Source organism: Branchiostoma floridae, chromosome 9 (genome assembly GCF_000003815.2).
Source record: "Branchiostoma floridae strain S238N-H82 chromosome 9, Bfl_VNyyK, whole genome shotgun sequence".
NCBI lineage: Eukaryota > Metazoa > Chordata > Leptocardii > Amphioxiformes > Branchiostomatidae > Branchiostoma > Branchiostoma floridae.
In genome coordinates, this window is record NC_049987.1 from 22,582,201 (window position 1) to 22,596,668 (window position 14,468).

General features: G+C 39.3%; 1 protein-coding gene across 3 annotated transcripts in view; it reads right to left on the reverse strand.

Moving 5' to 3' along the window:
* Positions 1 to 14,468, reverse strand: part of LOC118422770 (proteasomal ATPase-associated factor 1-like) — a 45,462-nt gene that overhangs the window by 15,660 nt on the left and 15,334 nt on the right. The window contains exons 2-3 of one of the 3 annotated variants that reach the window (XM_035830520.1): positions 11,714 to 11,867; positions 3,583 to 4,324 (exon numbers count right to left, since the gene is read on the reverse strand). In XM_035830520.1, coding sequence (XP_035686413.1) covers positions 3,583 to 4,309 — 727 coding nt within the window. In that variant the 5' untranslated portion in view covers positions 4,310 to 4,324; positions 11,714 to 11,867. Of the gene's footprint in view, positions 1 to 3,582; positions 4,325 to 5,705; positions 5,815 to 11,713; positions 11,868 to 14,468 lie in introns of those variants that run through there. The other 2 variants (XM_035830519.1, XM_035830521.1) reach the window with 2 other exon arrangements.

Genomic DNA, 14,468 nt, shown 5'->3' on the forward strand with positions numbered 1-14,468 from the left:
GTTGTGTACCACTTAATTTTGACAAATTGACCCGACTGATCAAATTGGAATGTGAACATCCATAAACGTTGTACAAATTTGCTTGTCAATCGGATGAAAGGAGATAATCAAATTCTAAAAGACAGAACTGAACAACATAATATAATTACAAGAAGGATTTAGTTTTGAAGTTTTACTGAGATTTTCTCTGATTTAATTTTGGCTAAATGACCAAACATCATCATGATTAAGTTGACCAAAAAATGCTATCAGGAAAGGTGGCTTTCCTATCTACAAATATGTTACAACATTGTTTATTGTTTTATTAACTCCTTTATTAGCTGTCACATGTACATATAACTGCGACAGCTAATGTACTCTTCCAGGAGTAACAAAATTACACAGAAAACATGGACACTGGTCATAACATACATTAGCATATATGACATACCTAAATAAACATTCACTTACTTCCTTTTTTTAAGGTTTTCAAGCTATAAATTTGAAAGAAAACTTAAAGTGACGTTTGACCAGAGCTGCGAGAGTGAAGTGTAAAATATAATGTTATCAGGAAAACTTGCTTATCTTACAACATATCTAAGACACTTAAGAAATTCCTGAATTGTCAGGAAACATTAGGAAACACTCATAATCAGTCTGGCTTTCCTATTGGAAAATATCATACAACATTCGTGAATGATAATGGTAAATATTTTCAGTATACATTTTGTCACCAATTTGAAAATTTGTTTTCCCACAATAAATTGACTACAACTGCTTGAGGGAATTGGTAACATTATCAGGAAAACCTGGCTGTCCTAATTTGGAATTATTATTAATACGATATTCCTGAATAATCATTAGATTCCTACATTAGATCTATGTTTAACAAGCTACAAATTTGAAAGAAAACTGACTTTTCCCCACAGTTTCTTAAACAGAGCTGTCACTGACTAGTTGTGAAAAACTGGTTTTCTTTGCAAATGTCTGTAGACTATCCTAAATTAATTTGTACTTTTGCATTTAACTATTTTGAATTTGAAAGAAAGTGATGTCCCCCCCCCCCCGTTTGTTGACCAGAGCTTACACTGAGTGAGGTGTTAAAAAATGGCTTTTCTACGTATATTTTAGCAAACATCTTAAGACATTCCTGAAATGACATCTTTATACATGCTGAGCTAGGTACAAACTTGAAAGAAAGTGACTTTTTTCCCAAGGTTTCTTGACCAGAGCTGCCAAAGTTATGTTTTTATAACCTTGGCTTATCCGAAAAAAATGCAAATATCTTCAGACATTCCTAAATTACCATACTTCTACGCTTAATTTAAAAGAAAAGCGACTTTTTCCCCAGTTTCTTGACCGGAGCTGCCAGAGTTATGTTTTTATAACCTTGGCTTATCCGAAAAAATGCAAATAATGAAATATCTTCAGACATTCCTAAATTACCATACTTCTACGTTTAATTTGAAAGAAAAGCGACTTTTTCCAAGGTTTCTTGACCGCTGCCAGTGAGTGAGGTTTATATAACCTTATCTGGAAAGCCTTTTTTTCTTTGGCAAACCTCTTTAGACATTAATTTCAAATTATTATCAATACTTTTGCGTATGACTTTTCCCAAGGTTTCTTGACCATAGCGGCCAGTGAGTGAGGTGTTGATAACATTATCAGGAAAGGCCAGACCTCTGACCCTGACACCAAGTCAATGTTGGCATGACCTTGGGGTCAAAGGTGGCTCCTCAAGGTCAGCCAATCTGTTACAGAACACAAAAGAAATAGGCCTGACGGAAAATTCGAATTTTCCACTGGTTTAGGTAGCTCCTAAACTGGCACTATTAACCTTTAGTGTCAAAAGATCCAGATACAATTTTTGTATAAAAAATTATGCATTCATATGATATATAAAGTAAAATCCAGACGTACTATCCAGAGCACATTCGTACAACAGTATCAAGTAATTGTTAAACAATGCAAAACTGGCCATGGGGAATACTGGTTGATCTATTTTACCAATGTGATTCTTAACAGAGCTTCAATTTATAGGTGCAGATAATTTGCATTGGTTGTAGACACTCAGTTTTTATAGCAAGAAATTAAGAAATACCCTTTAGACTTCCTTGATCCTTCCACAAATTAAATGTTACACATTATATAGACCTAAGAAATAACAGTTACTATGTTGTCCTAAAAAGTTGATCTTAAGTCGGAAACAGGACTTGTGCTTTTGAGATCAAGCACTGACTGCCACTGATTTTACTATTTCTGGAGTCATGAACAGCCGAAGCTGTCATTACAATATTTATATTTTGCCAAATTTAGGACAAGAACCAATTTATTCCCTTGACGTTGCCAGTGACAGATGTGAGAAACAAACAAAGTTGCCGCTGAAAGCGAGAAATGTCCACTCATTTGAAGGAAACCTTGCAAGTTCTAACACGATTAGGGCCTATTAGAAGCCACTCTCACTGGCTAGCTTCTGTCCAAGGATAGAGGTCATTAACCTGTAAGGGGGCCAATGACCTGCAGCTGTGTATCAGATTACAGAACGTTGTAACCACAGACTACCAGCACACTCAAGGTGACCATGCCAGCATCAATGGAAGATAACATTCAAAAGATTTAGCAATTCTGACAAAAATGTTTGAAATCCAAAGCTTTCTATGATAGCACATGTGGTACAACAGATGCCACCACTAGGTAAGGATATCTACATGCACAGCGAGAGAAATACGATATTTCAAGGACAAACAATATCCACTGAAAGTAAGGCGATATCTCCTGTATCTAGAGGACAAACAGTGCCAACACAAAAGAAAAGATAACCTGTTTTATGCCTCTATCGTGTAAACATGTTCATGTCTTGATATCTTTATGTCAATCACTTATCTACATGTAAATAAATTGTGTCTGATGATATTGATTGTATCTCAACAAGGAGGTTACAAAACCGAACAGGGTTGTGGCCAGGATTTCATTTTAGCGTAGTGGAAAAGGCATGGTAGCAAAATGATATTGGTGTGTAAGGGGGGTCTTGGCCCTTCCACGGTCAGATTTTGGAAATGTAGAGTTAAGAGTTGGCACTCTGTTACATCACATGCAGGGCTCGAAATACCACCTGCATATGCAGGTTAGTGCAGGTAAAATAGGAGCTGTGCAGGTATTTTTGGTGTCTACCTGCAACTAACCTGTACTGGTCCATGTACTGGGTTTTATGCTGTAAGTGTACGTGGATTGTTATTAGCTGCATTGACTGTTACCACCTTTTAAGTATAAAAGAAACAATAGCAATGGTTCCTCAACAATTTTAGTATGATCATTCAGAGTGGTGCAGGTAAATTTTGTTTGGTGCAGGTATGCAGAAAAAAGTATTTCGAGCCCTGACATGTACTTTGAAGGATTTTTTTGTCAGTTTTGAGTGGCATATCATCATTTTTCATTGTTCAGACATTGTTAAACAAGCAAATGATAGCAAAGCACCACTACACTAGATAGATATTAGTGCAGTGGCCCTTATTTTAGCATAGTGGTGACAAATTATAGCGTAGTGGTCCACTATGCTAAAAGTAAAATGCACTAGCTAGAACCCCTGGTAATAAACAAACTGACCTGGATTAAAGAGTAGAGCAGCCATCAGGTAGCTGTGCTCCTTCATGTCCAGGTCCAGCACCTGGCAACGCTCCACAAAATTCTGTATCTTAGCAACCTCCATCTCCGTGGGAACGCCGTCAACCGACGCCCGCAGCCTCACGAAGATCTGGCTCTCGCAGCGGGAGACCCTGTCGCCCCCTGTCGGCTCGGTGTGGAATTGCACCCTGTTGCCTCTTGTCGGCTCGGTGTTGAACTGCACCCTGTCGTACCCTGTCGGCTCGGAGTTGAACTGCGCCCTGTCACCCCCTGCTGGCTCGGTATTGAACTGCACCCTGCTCTGGGCCAGCCCCACCGTGAAGAGGTCAGACCAGCCAGAGGTCAGCAGCAGGGCGCGGTCATGGGGGCAAAGGTCGCCAAAGGTCGGGAGGTTCTTGACGAAAGTGAGAGTTCTGAGTAAAACCTGGCAGGCCTGCTGGTGTGCGAAGCTGGGGTTCCTGAGTGTGACAGCGGTCGGAGAAACGTGCGAGCAACATCCGCACGAACAAAGCAGGCCGTGGTCGCAGCATGGGTCCATGCCTGGGTCGTCAACTGGGTTATTATTAGGCGGGGCGTGGGGTATACTGGGAGGGATGTCCGATGTGGCTGGGGTGATGAGGAGATTGTAGAGGATGCTCTTTTCCGGAGAGAGGGACTTTGGAGGGCAGCGGTCACACGTACCGGTCATCTCATTCAACTGGTCAGCCATGGCACTAACGCTACACTGTGGATGAAAGACAAGAAGAAAACAAACATCACAATCTGAAAACAGGTTTGTTATGATTCACTGATATTCAGAGATATGCCGCATGTACAACACATAGATCCGGGTTTACCTAAACACCTCAAATGACCTTAAACAACCGTGTACATGGGTAAACGACCTTGTGTGCATGGTGCTCTGGATACATTGTATTATGATGCATTTCTGAATTGAAGAAATGCAGCAAGACCTAATTATTTACTAGTTACACACAAAAACAATTTTTAATGGGGGTAATTAATAACAGGAGACAACTTTAACTGCTGCACAGGCTGAAAACAAGTGAATTTCACACATCATATTATTAATGTCAACATGTACGATTATGTCAGATGATATTGAGAAGAGGCTTCTTACTTTAGATAATACATGACATTGTACAACATTCATATAATGTATGTTCAATGGTACCAAACATCAGCATGCACTATGTAATGTGTTGTTTTAATGACTAGCATACAAATATATCAATACCATTGAAACATTAATATTAGTTGTGCATCAGTACATGATTATTCTAAAAATGATGACCAATTGTTATGTCAGGACAATTCAGGATATCCAAGAGATGATCCTGCAAGTCTGTACATTTTGAATAAACATGTCAAACTGGATTGTTGCAATTTCAATATAGTAAAAAATCATGACGATCTGTCAACCCCTTCAGTTATTCTCCTTCAATGTCCGAAACTAAACTGGCTCCAGCAGTTCCAAAAAATCCGCTAGGGGGCCCAAAAATACACCTGGTGACTTACTCTCTATCCCAAGAGCTATCTACCACTAAAAATCATGACCGTAACATGTCCAGAACTCAAGATATCAAACCCAGAAATAATGCTGCAGTACCATAGCAAGCTGCTAGGGAGCCCAAAATCTAATCGTTTCAAGGTCTCTACAAGACCTACCCGGCACGTACCAAATCATGCTGGTCAACTACAAACAATGTACACACACACAAATATATATTACCGAAAATATAATCTTCCTGTGAAGATAACATAAATAAAATGAGGGGCCAAAACTCAGGTCACTTCTTCCTGAGCACAAGAGCTAATGCCCCAAAATTGTGACCATAGCTTGTTCATATATAGCTTGTTCAGAACGCAAGATATCAAAACCGGAAGTTCCGCTGCAGTACCAAGGGAAGATGTTAGGGGGCCTAAAATCTTATAATTTCTAGCTCTTGTAACACCCCACCAACACACCAAGTATGATCATGAAGCCAATCCATCCAGCCATTCTTGAGTTATCTTGCTCACAGACACGCACAGACACACATACAGACACACACACAGACACAAACACAAACGCTAGTGAAAATATATTCAAAATGTATCTTTACCCAGATCTGGAAACTGCAGCATAGAAATGCAGCGGAGGCAGTCCCACTGTAACATGGGGCAAATGGCAGTCTACATGGACCGTTTGGCATAGTTCCACACGTCACAAGAAAGGTGGAAGAACGAGTCAAACGAACATCCAATGGAAATAGCGTCTGAAGTCATATTGTACAGCCTTGCCTACACTGGGACAGCTTTATTCTGATTCCATTCATACCACTCTTGTTGAGTAAAAATTATTGAGTCATTCCTCATGGCGGCAAAAACACTTCTTTTTAAGCTGTACCCCCCTACATGTGAGTATATGTGTGGTAGTGTCTAATGATCTACAAGTTGCATCCTTGCCAAGTGTAGATTGCATCAGAACAATACCAGGAACAGAGGCTATTATGGATGTTATAGAAACAGTTACAAGGGTAAGTTCCTGGAAATGCTTTGTGTACAAAATAATCCAATTTCCACATGATGCAATATGGGCTGAGAGATCTAGATGTGCACCAGGCTTAATGTGGTATAGAAGTTAAATCAGGGCTCGAAATAATTCACTTTGTCTTCTCGGTACCAAACTTTCACGGTCTGAGAAAATTTAACTTGTTCTTGGAACTAAATGTTCACTGTTGCGGCAAGTGCACATAAAAAAAGTCTGTGAATTATTTGTTATCAGTAATGATGAGTTCACGTTACAGTCGTCACAGTGAAAACCGTGAAGTGTTATGTTATGTACATTAAAAAAATCAGGAATTACAGTATCACCTGCATATCCAGGTTAGTGCAGGTAAAATTGGAGCTGTGCAGGTATTTCTGGTGTCTACCTGAACCTAACCTGTACTGGTCCATGTATACTGGGTTTTATACATAAATGTTCTATGATGTAGGTGTGTGTGGATTGTTATCAGCTGCATTGATAAAGTATGAAAGAAAAAATAGCAATGCAGGGTTCCTGAACAATTTTAGTATGATTCATAATTCTTAAGTTCAGAATGGTGCAGGTCAAATTTGTCTGGTGCAGGTAATTTTCAATGTTACCAGCACCAGTGCTGGTATACGCAGAAAAAAGTATTTTGAGCCCTGTAAATGGTAGAAGAACGGTTACCTACTGAAATACGCTTATACTTACGATGCAGGCTAACTGAAAACTATGCATTTGCGTACATGTAAAGATGCCTTGGGGGTTTTCAGAACACAATAATTATAGACCAATCTAGAGGTGATATAAAATAGCACTGACAATTTTACCCAATGAAACAGGCTTAAATGCTGAAAGCCGTAAACTCTATTTTTTTCCCACAGTTTAGGGCTGCCTCCAGCCAGGGACAAAAATTAGGACAAAAATTTCATCCCTTACATGAAACTGATGGAAATGCATTTTTTTACGCTCATAATAAAAGATTTTCAAATGAATGGAACCATGCAGATAGAACCTATTATCAATGGATGGAATGGAAAAAAAAAAAGTCTGGAGATATTATGAGCCCTGCTACAGTTGTGAGTATCCCACATGCATTCATGTAGTAAACTTGTTTCTAGTCTAGATGAGCATGAGATGAGATGAGCATGAGTCATGAAATGAAACTGATGGAAAATTTTTTTCCACACTTGAAATAACAGATTTACATGATATGAGTCAGATACTGATGAGATAGGCCCCAATTATCAATGAATGGAATGAAAGAAAGAAAAATCTAAATTGTGAATATCCCACATGCATTCATATATCACGGTAAATGCAGAAATGTTCACGGTGGTTTTATGTTTGCTGTATTCACGTGGCCGCTTCACCGCGAACTCAAAACCACCGCAAACATTTTCCTCTTCAGGACATGGTGCTACCGCGAACTTAAAACTGACACAAACACTCCATTCCCACCACCGCAAAGTTATATCCACAAGAACTCAAATGCATTTTTACAGTAAACTTGCCTCCAGATGAGTAGCCATAACCTCAGCAGACCTTCCCTCAGCAGCTCTGAAAGTTCATCAACCCCAAATGAAAGATGTCACAGCTGCTGAGGGCCCAACCCACACTTCCTCATGATCGCAAATCACCCCAAAATGTATTTATGCATTTAGGTCAACACTTTATAAATTTGCAGGGACAATTAGGTAGGACCAGCAGGGAGGTGTGAGAAGGGTCAGGGGTCACGGTGATCCATCATGGCCGCTCTGACCTTCAGCACACAAAGGTCATGTTCTCTCCAGGACCGGCTAGCCAGGGCTGATCCAATGGAACGTGCTGGTTTCAGGACAAACCTAATAAAGTTGCCATTTTTTCTAAAAAAAAATTTTGACTACATTGTTAAGCAGGTGATTATCACTAAAGCTGTGACACATTGGCACTGGTGTTGCATCCGATTGATTTGACAAAGTGTAACATATAATTTCATTGATGAAAAACAAAATATTTTTTACACTTTGGGTGTTTTGTTGCCTTTTTAGTCATACTAAGTCTTGTATGTATTGCATGACATTCCATCATAATTCAAGGGTAAGACAAGTCCAATTTAGGATGCAGCAATGCAGCATCAGGGAGGCACAAAATTAAGGGCAGGGTTGAACAGAATAGGTTTTCTTATTTTCCTTGTTTAGTTGATCTGTTACAATTCACTGTAAGTCCTTCAAACCAGATGCAATCTGAACTCATGTAATTATTAATCAATAGATGTTGATAATTTCAATAGATAATAATGTTGACAATAAATAAAGTGGGTCACGCTCACTTTCGAGTAGTCTCTTTTTACAATCATGTTAATCACTGTTCAGTATCACATGAATGTTCCTACCATGTATTTGCAACGTATTATAAACTTTCTACCATTGTCAAAATGATGTGTAAACATGACGCAAACCCCACACTTGCACTGTAGCTGCCCAGAGAGAAACATTAAAGCTAATCCCTCTATCCATCGTCCTGTCATCGTGATTGATCGGCCTGATAAAGGCCCAGGTTTCTGGAACAAACTGGCCCTAATGTCCCCTTCTGTTCGATAACCAAACCCCTCATTCCAGATGCGCGGCACCCCTCATTTGGATGCCTCGCACGGCGGGGAGCGGAATCCACTCAATATCAAGGACGTTCGCTGTCTCAAGTGACCTTGACAATCAATCTCGCGGCCACAAAAGCGCTTCCCGGAATCCAGCCATGGATGTCCGTGTTTTATAGCCAGGATGCCAGACTGTTTCCAGGGTGCATTTAAACAGGGTTCTAGCCAGGCCATCATTTTATTTTAGCGTAATGGTAATGGCTTGGTAGCAAAGTGACCAATCAGGAGGGTGGTGTGGAAGGGGGTCTTGGCCCTTCCATGGTGAGATTTTTGAAAATGTAGAGTAAAAAGTTGGCACTCTGTAAACATCATACATAATTTGAAGGATTTTTTGGTCAGTTTTGAGTGGCATATTATAATTTTTCATTGTTCAGACATTGATTAGACATTGTTTGTAAATGATAGTTTAGTACACTAATACGCCAGTTAAAAATTAGAATTTTGGGCAAGTCAAAAATTGGTTTGGGCAAGTTAATCTTTTATGTGCTTGTCCAAAAGGACAAGTGAATTTTAGAAAACTTGTCCAACCCTGGGCTTATTACTAACTAAAGGGACTGGAAGCCAGGCTATCCATGCTGTGGCTCTATATACAGAGTCCAGAGGCACTTGATCTAAATCATTCCAATTCACCAAGCTCTTCTTTAACTCTGTTCTCTCTAATACCCTGATCAGAGAAAGAATCGTAAAAATTGGCCAAAACAGGGAGAGTAATTTGCTGGGGGATTCAGGCGGTCAGCAAGCCCTTTGCAGTTTTCACAGTGAATGACTCTTATTTAGGCCAATCTATCACCAACATAGGAGGGTCTCCATGCTCCATTCTAAGGCGTAGGCAGCCTATTTTTATTTCCCGTAACTCGGGAAAACAATCTTATCTACAAAATGTACGTAATTCGCAGCGAGGTGACCAAATTTTGCATAATTGCCTTCCTTGATTTAGTGTAATACATAGGGGGTTCTTCTGAATTCAGCGTAAATCGTTGTCTGGACCCCCCCCATACAGACCCTCACATAGGAGCCCCATTGAAGGCTTTATCCAAAAATCGTGGCAAACCAGTGGGAACATTATACACACTGTTGTTGTTAATTATAGACACAAAGTGCAGGACCATTAGGGGGTAATCTGATACATTGTAATCTGATCTGTACACCCTTTCCTGGAAACTACAGTAGCGGGAATATGGTTTGTTGTGAATCGACCGATCTGTAGGACCATCACTACGTAATTTGATCTGGACAAAGTAGACCCATTGTAATCGCACAGTTATTGCCACTTCCTAATGGCAGCTTTACCTAAAAATCTATGGCAAACATTATCTGACATTTTTAGAGCAAATCGATGGTAGATGCGTAACTGACAGTGTAATCTGACCTGTTCTGCACACAATTTTGTAATCTGACCTTTAAACAATTATTTATAATTTCCTCTAGTATTCCGAGATACAGTCACACCATCCTTTGTTCCCACTATCAAAATTAAAACAATGTGAACTACTCTACTTTCCCCCCTAATTGCTAAGATTACTGACTGGCTTATTAAATGTATTTACGGCAAATCCTGTCTTCTATGACAGAATGAGAGAGTAAATGTGTCCCATGCTTGCCTTGACTCTCTACAGTACATATTTCCTGACCATCGTTTGTTCCCACCATCAAAATGATTAATCAAACATGTTTAGCTACTCCCTTATTCATCATTTCATGGCCGCAATATGGGATCTATCTACAGTATGTATGTCCTTTCATCTGTGACTGAGAGTAAAACACTATTTAAGGTGCATCCTTTGACCAGTGACTGAGAGTAAAAACATGTCCCTATGATGGTTGCCTGGACTCTACAGCACAACTTACTGACCATCTTTTTGTTCCAAACATCAAAATTAAATGCTGTGAACTACTCTCTTTTCCCCTAATCACTAAAATTACTGACCACTATCATATCAAATCTATTTACAGCACATCCTTTCTTCTATGACTCAGAGTGAGACTAAAAACATATCCCAAGATACGGTGAAACCATCTTTCGTTCTCACCATCAAAATCAAAACACTGTGAACTACTACCTTTTCCCTAATAATCACTAAAATTACCAGCAGCAATATCAAATGTATTTACACTAAATTACAGCGTGCCAATTCATCTGTGACTGAGAGTAAAACAGTATTTAAGGCACATCCTTTGACCTGTGACTGAGAGTAAAAACATGTCCCTATGATGGTTGCCTGGACTTGACAGCACATATTTCCTGACCAGCTTTGTTCCAAACATCAAAATTAAATGCTGTGAACTACTCTCTTTTCCCCTAATCACTAAAATTACTGACCACTATCATATCAAATCTATTTATGACACATCCTTGAGACTAAAAACATATCCCAAGATACAGTGAAACCATCTTTTGTTCTCACCATAAAAATCAAAACAATGTGACCTACTACCTTTTCCCTAATCACTAAAATTACCAGCAGCAATATCAAATGTATTTACACTAAATTACAGTGTGCCTATTCATCTGTGACTGAGAGTAAAACAATATTACAGCACATCCTTTGACCAGTGACTGAGAGTAAAAACATGTCCCTATGATGGTTGCCTGGACAGCACAATTCAGTGACCTTCCTTGTTCCAACCTTCTCAGAATTAAAATCAAAATACTGTGACCTACATACTCCCTTTTTTCTTAATTGCTAAAATTACTGACCACAATATCATATCTATTTCCAGCATCACCACAGTCCTTTGATCAGTGACTGAGAGTAAAACATGTCCCATGCTTTCATGGACTGACTACAGCACATAATTCCCTACCATCTTTGTTCCCACCATCAAAAACAAAGCAATGTGAACTACTCCCTCTTCCTAAGATCACTAAAATTATTGACCACTTCATGTATATCAAATGCATTTATATGTAGCATGTGCTTTGATCAGTGACTGAGAGTAAAACATGTCCTATGCTTCCTGGACTGTACCTCTACAGCACATATCTCCTCACGACCCCATCTCTGCACGCGGTGTAAACACAGTTCCCACAGCCGGCCACGCGGTACATCGGGTCGCAGTCCGGACCTGTCAGCATCACCGGTACCGTCTCCTCAACCCCTGGGAGGAAGCTGGTCCCATCTCCTGTAAGGAGGAAGGTGAAGAAATCTTTAAGGAATAAATATTAAGACTTACCAATCGATGTGTTGGAGAGAGAGGGAGAGAGACACACGCAGGCTGTGTTTGTTAGGTCAGTGGCTAGAGTGTACTGGGCACTACTGGTGGGCAGTGTCCTACTGACCCCTCTGGCCAGATGGGCTACTGGTCAGGCGTGACACACTACACCCACCCACAAATCAGGACAATCGTCACGGTAACACATCACCATGGAAACAATAATTGTGGGGCAGTCCATTCACAATCACAGGGAGGAATGAACGTGATAGATTCTTCAAGAGGATACTGCAGTTTTTTTAACAGTAATTGTAACAATACACATTGGTCATTTATATTTGTTATTTGTTACACACAGCAAGCAATAAAACAATTCATCATGCAGGAAGAAGAACAAAAATCAACAATATCACATTGCACATTTCAGTCTAAAATTGCTTTATGGTAATCTGAGATGACACAATTTGTAGAGCTCTATCTATTATCAAGGCAAGGACTTTATATAAAGGTCTTTGATGAACACGTGCAGAAAGTGGGTCATTGACCCATCCTTAACCCCAGGCTGTTACTTTTTTGGTACATCACATAGAAACAGCTCAACAAGAAAAAAACGACATCAGATTACAGAAACCAAAATCCAACTCCAGAAAAGGTGCTACCTGTATCTATATAGCCGGTATAACTGCCCTTCGGCCTAACACGCCAGCTTCGCAGACATCTATATACATGTAGAATGTCTCAGTTGTGGAACAACACAAGCAACAATAGCGCAAAGTATTGGACTGCAATCAGTGCCTTTAGGAAATTATGTTATTTTTGCTCTCTACTCTCACTTTGTATGCCTTTGTATGTTTTTAATTGTAATATGTAAATATGATGATGACCAGAGGATGAAATATGAATGTGTAGACCACAGGAACAATTGTGGATCTAAAAACACTCCATACCATTCCAAGTCACCAAGAGGATTTGTCGTTTACGAATGCTTTCAATTCTTTGTAATTTGATACTTTGGAAATCTTTAAAACGTTATTTCAACATTCTAAATATTTCCCTGGTTGTGCAAAACATTCATGATGTGGAAAAGGATATTTCCGATAGTTCTAGATGATGGTTACACATTATCCAGTTTTTACCATTTTTTGTAACATTTTGTAAGTGGGTCAGTGGGCTGGGAAGAAAGCAATTCACACATCCTTTTAAGTATGGTTGGGTGTCCATCAGCAACGCATCAATGGCTCACTCCAATTAGTACCCACCTGTTTCCAGCAGCAAAATCTAAAAATATACAGGAAGACAATAGGCCTTACTTTTATGTGGGCATTAAAGACAACAGACAACTTTGTACAACACAAACTCTGTGAGTTCTTATACACATGTTTTAAGAAAAGGGAAGAGACATGTAAACGTTAGATATAGTGATAGCATAGCTGCAGATGTACTGTTTATTCAATTGTAATACTACATGTAATAGTACTTAGTCTTTAGTATCCTATCATGGGATTTGTTGCATTTAGCCCACATGGGCAGGAACATGCAAATGAAGATCAATATTAACCCAAATCTACCATTTGGAAAATGTAAACAAATATTTGCAAGTATTTCTGAAAGTGATGGATCGCACAGACATTTGAAAAGTATTTCAAACTAAGAAACTTTTGTATTGTCCCTTTAAAGATATTTCCGAAATATACAAATTTCATATTATTTTTCATATTCAAATTCAATCTTTTACTTATTTAGACCTATTGTGTCCTTAAATTCAAAATGAATAATAGTACAAATTTCACATCGTTTTTTTGTATTCAAATTCTTTTTTTTTTTTTATTTAGAACTATGGAGCCTTGGATATTCTTTTATTCAAAATAATACAAACCCATTTCAAATACCATTATATGAGGTAAGACAAATGTTATTCAAAAACCATCTTGGTGACTTCGAATTACCACATCAGTATCATGTAGCAAGTAGGCTTCAAACAAGTTTTTTTCTTCTTTTCCTGGAGACGCAGGTGTGGCAAACAAATCTATAGCAGGTGTTACCAATACGATTTAATGTGCCGGACGATTAGGTCAAGATGTTTTCTGGATGGCTGTGAGATTACAGGGCTCTTTGTCCCCCATCCTCCAACCATGCCAAAGTACCCACAATGGAAGCATTTACTGTAAATGTAGAAATGTTTGCGGTGGTTTTATGTTCGCTGTTTTTGCGGTGGCCACTTCACTGCAAACGTTTTTCCATGGCAGTAAGAGCCTACAGTGCATGGTGCTGCCGCGAACTTAAAACCACCACAAAAAAGTCCCTTTTTTTCCTCTACCGCGGAATTAAATCCACGCGAACTAAAATGCATTTTTTTTACAGTAGACAAGCAGGTCTCAGAGCTGCGATTAACCCAGATTTGGATGGCCTGGTTCATCTTTTCTCTGGGGGATACTTAACAGGGGGAGTTAATGATGCCTGTGGTACAATGTACATGTAGAAGGTGGTACAGTTATATGTGACTGTGTGCGTGAGTGTGTGTGTGTGTGTGTGAGTGTGTACAGGTGTGTGTGTGTGTGAGTGTGTAAAGGT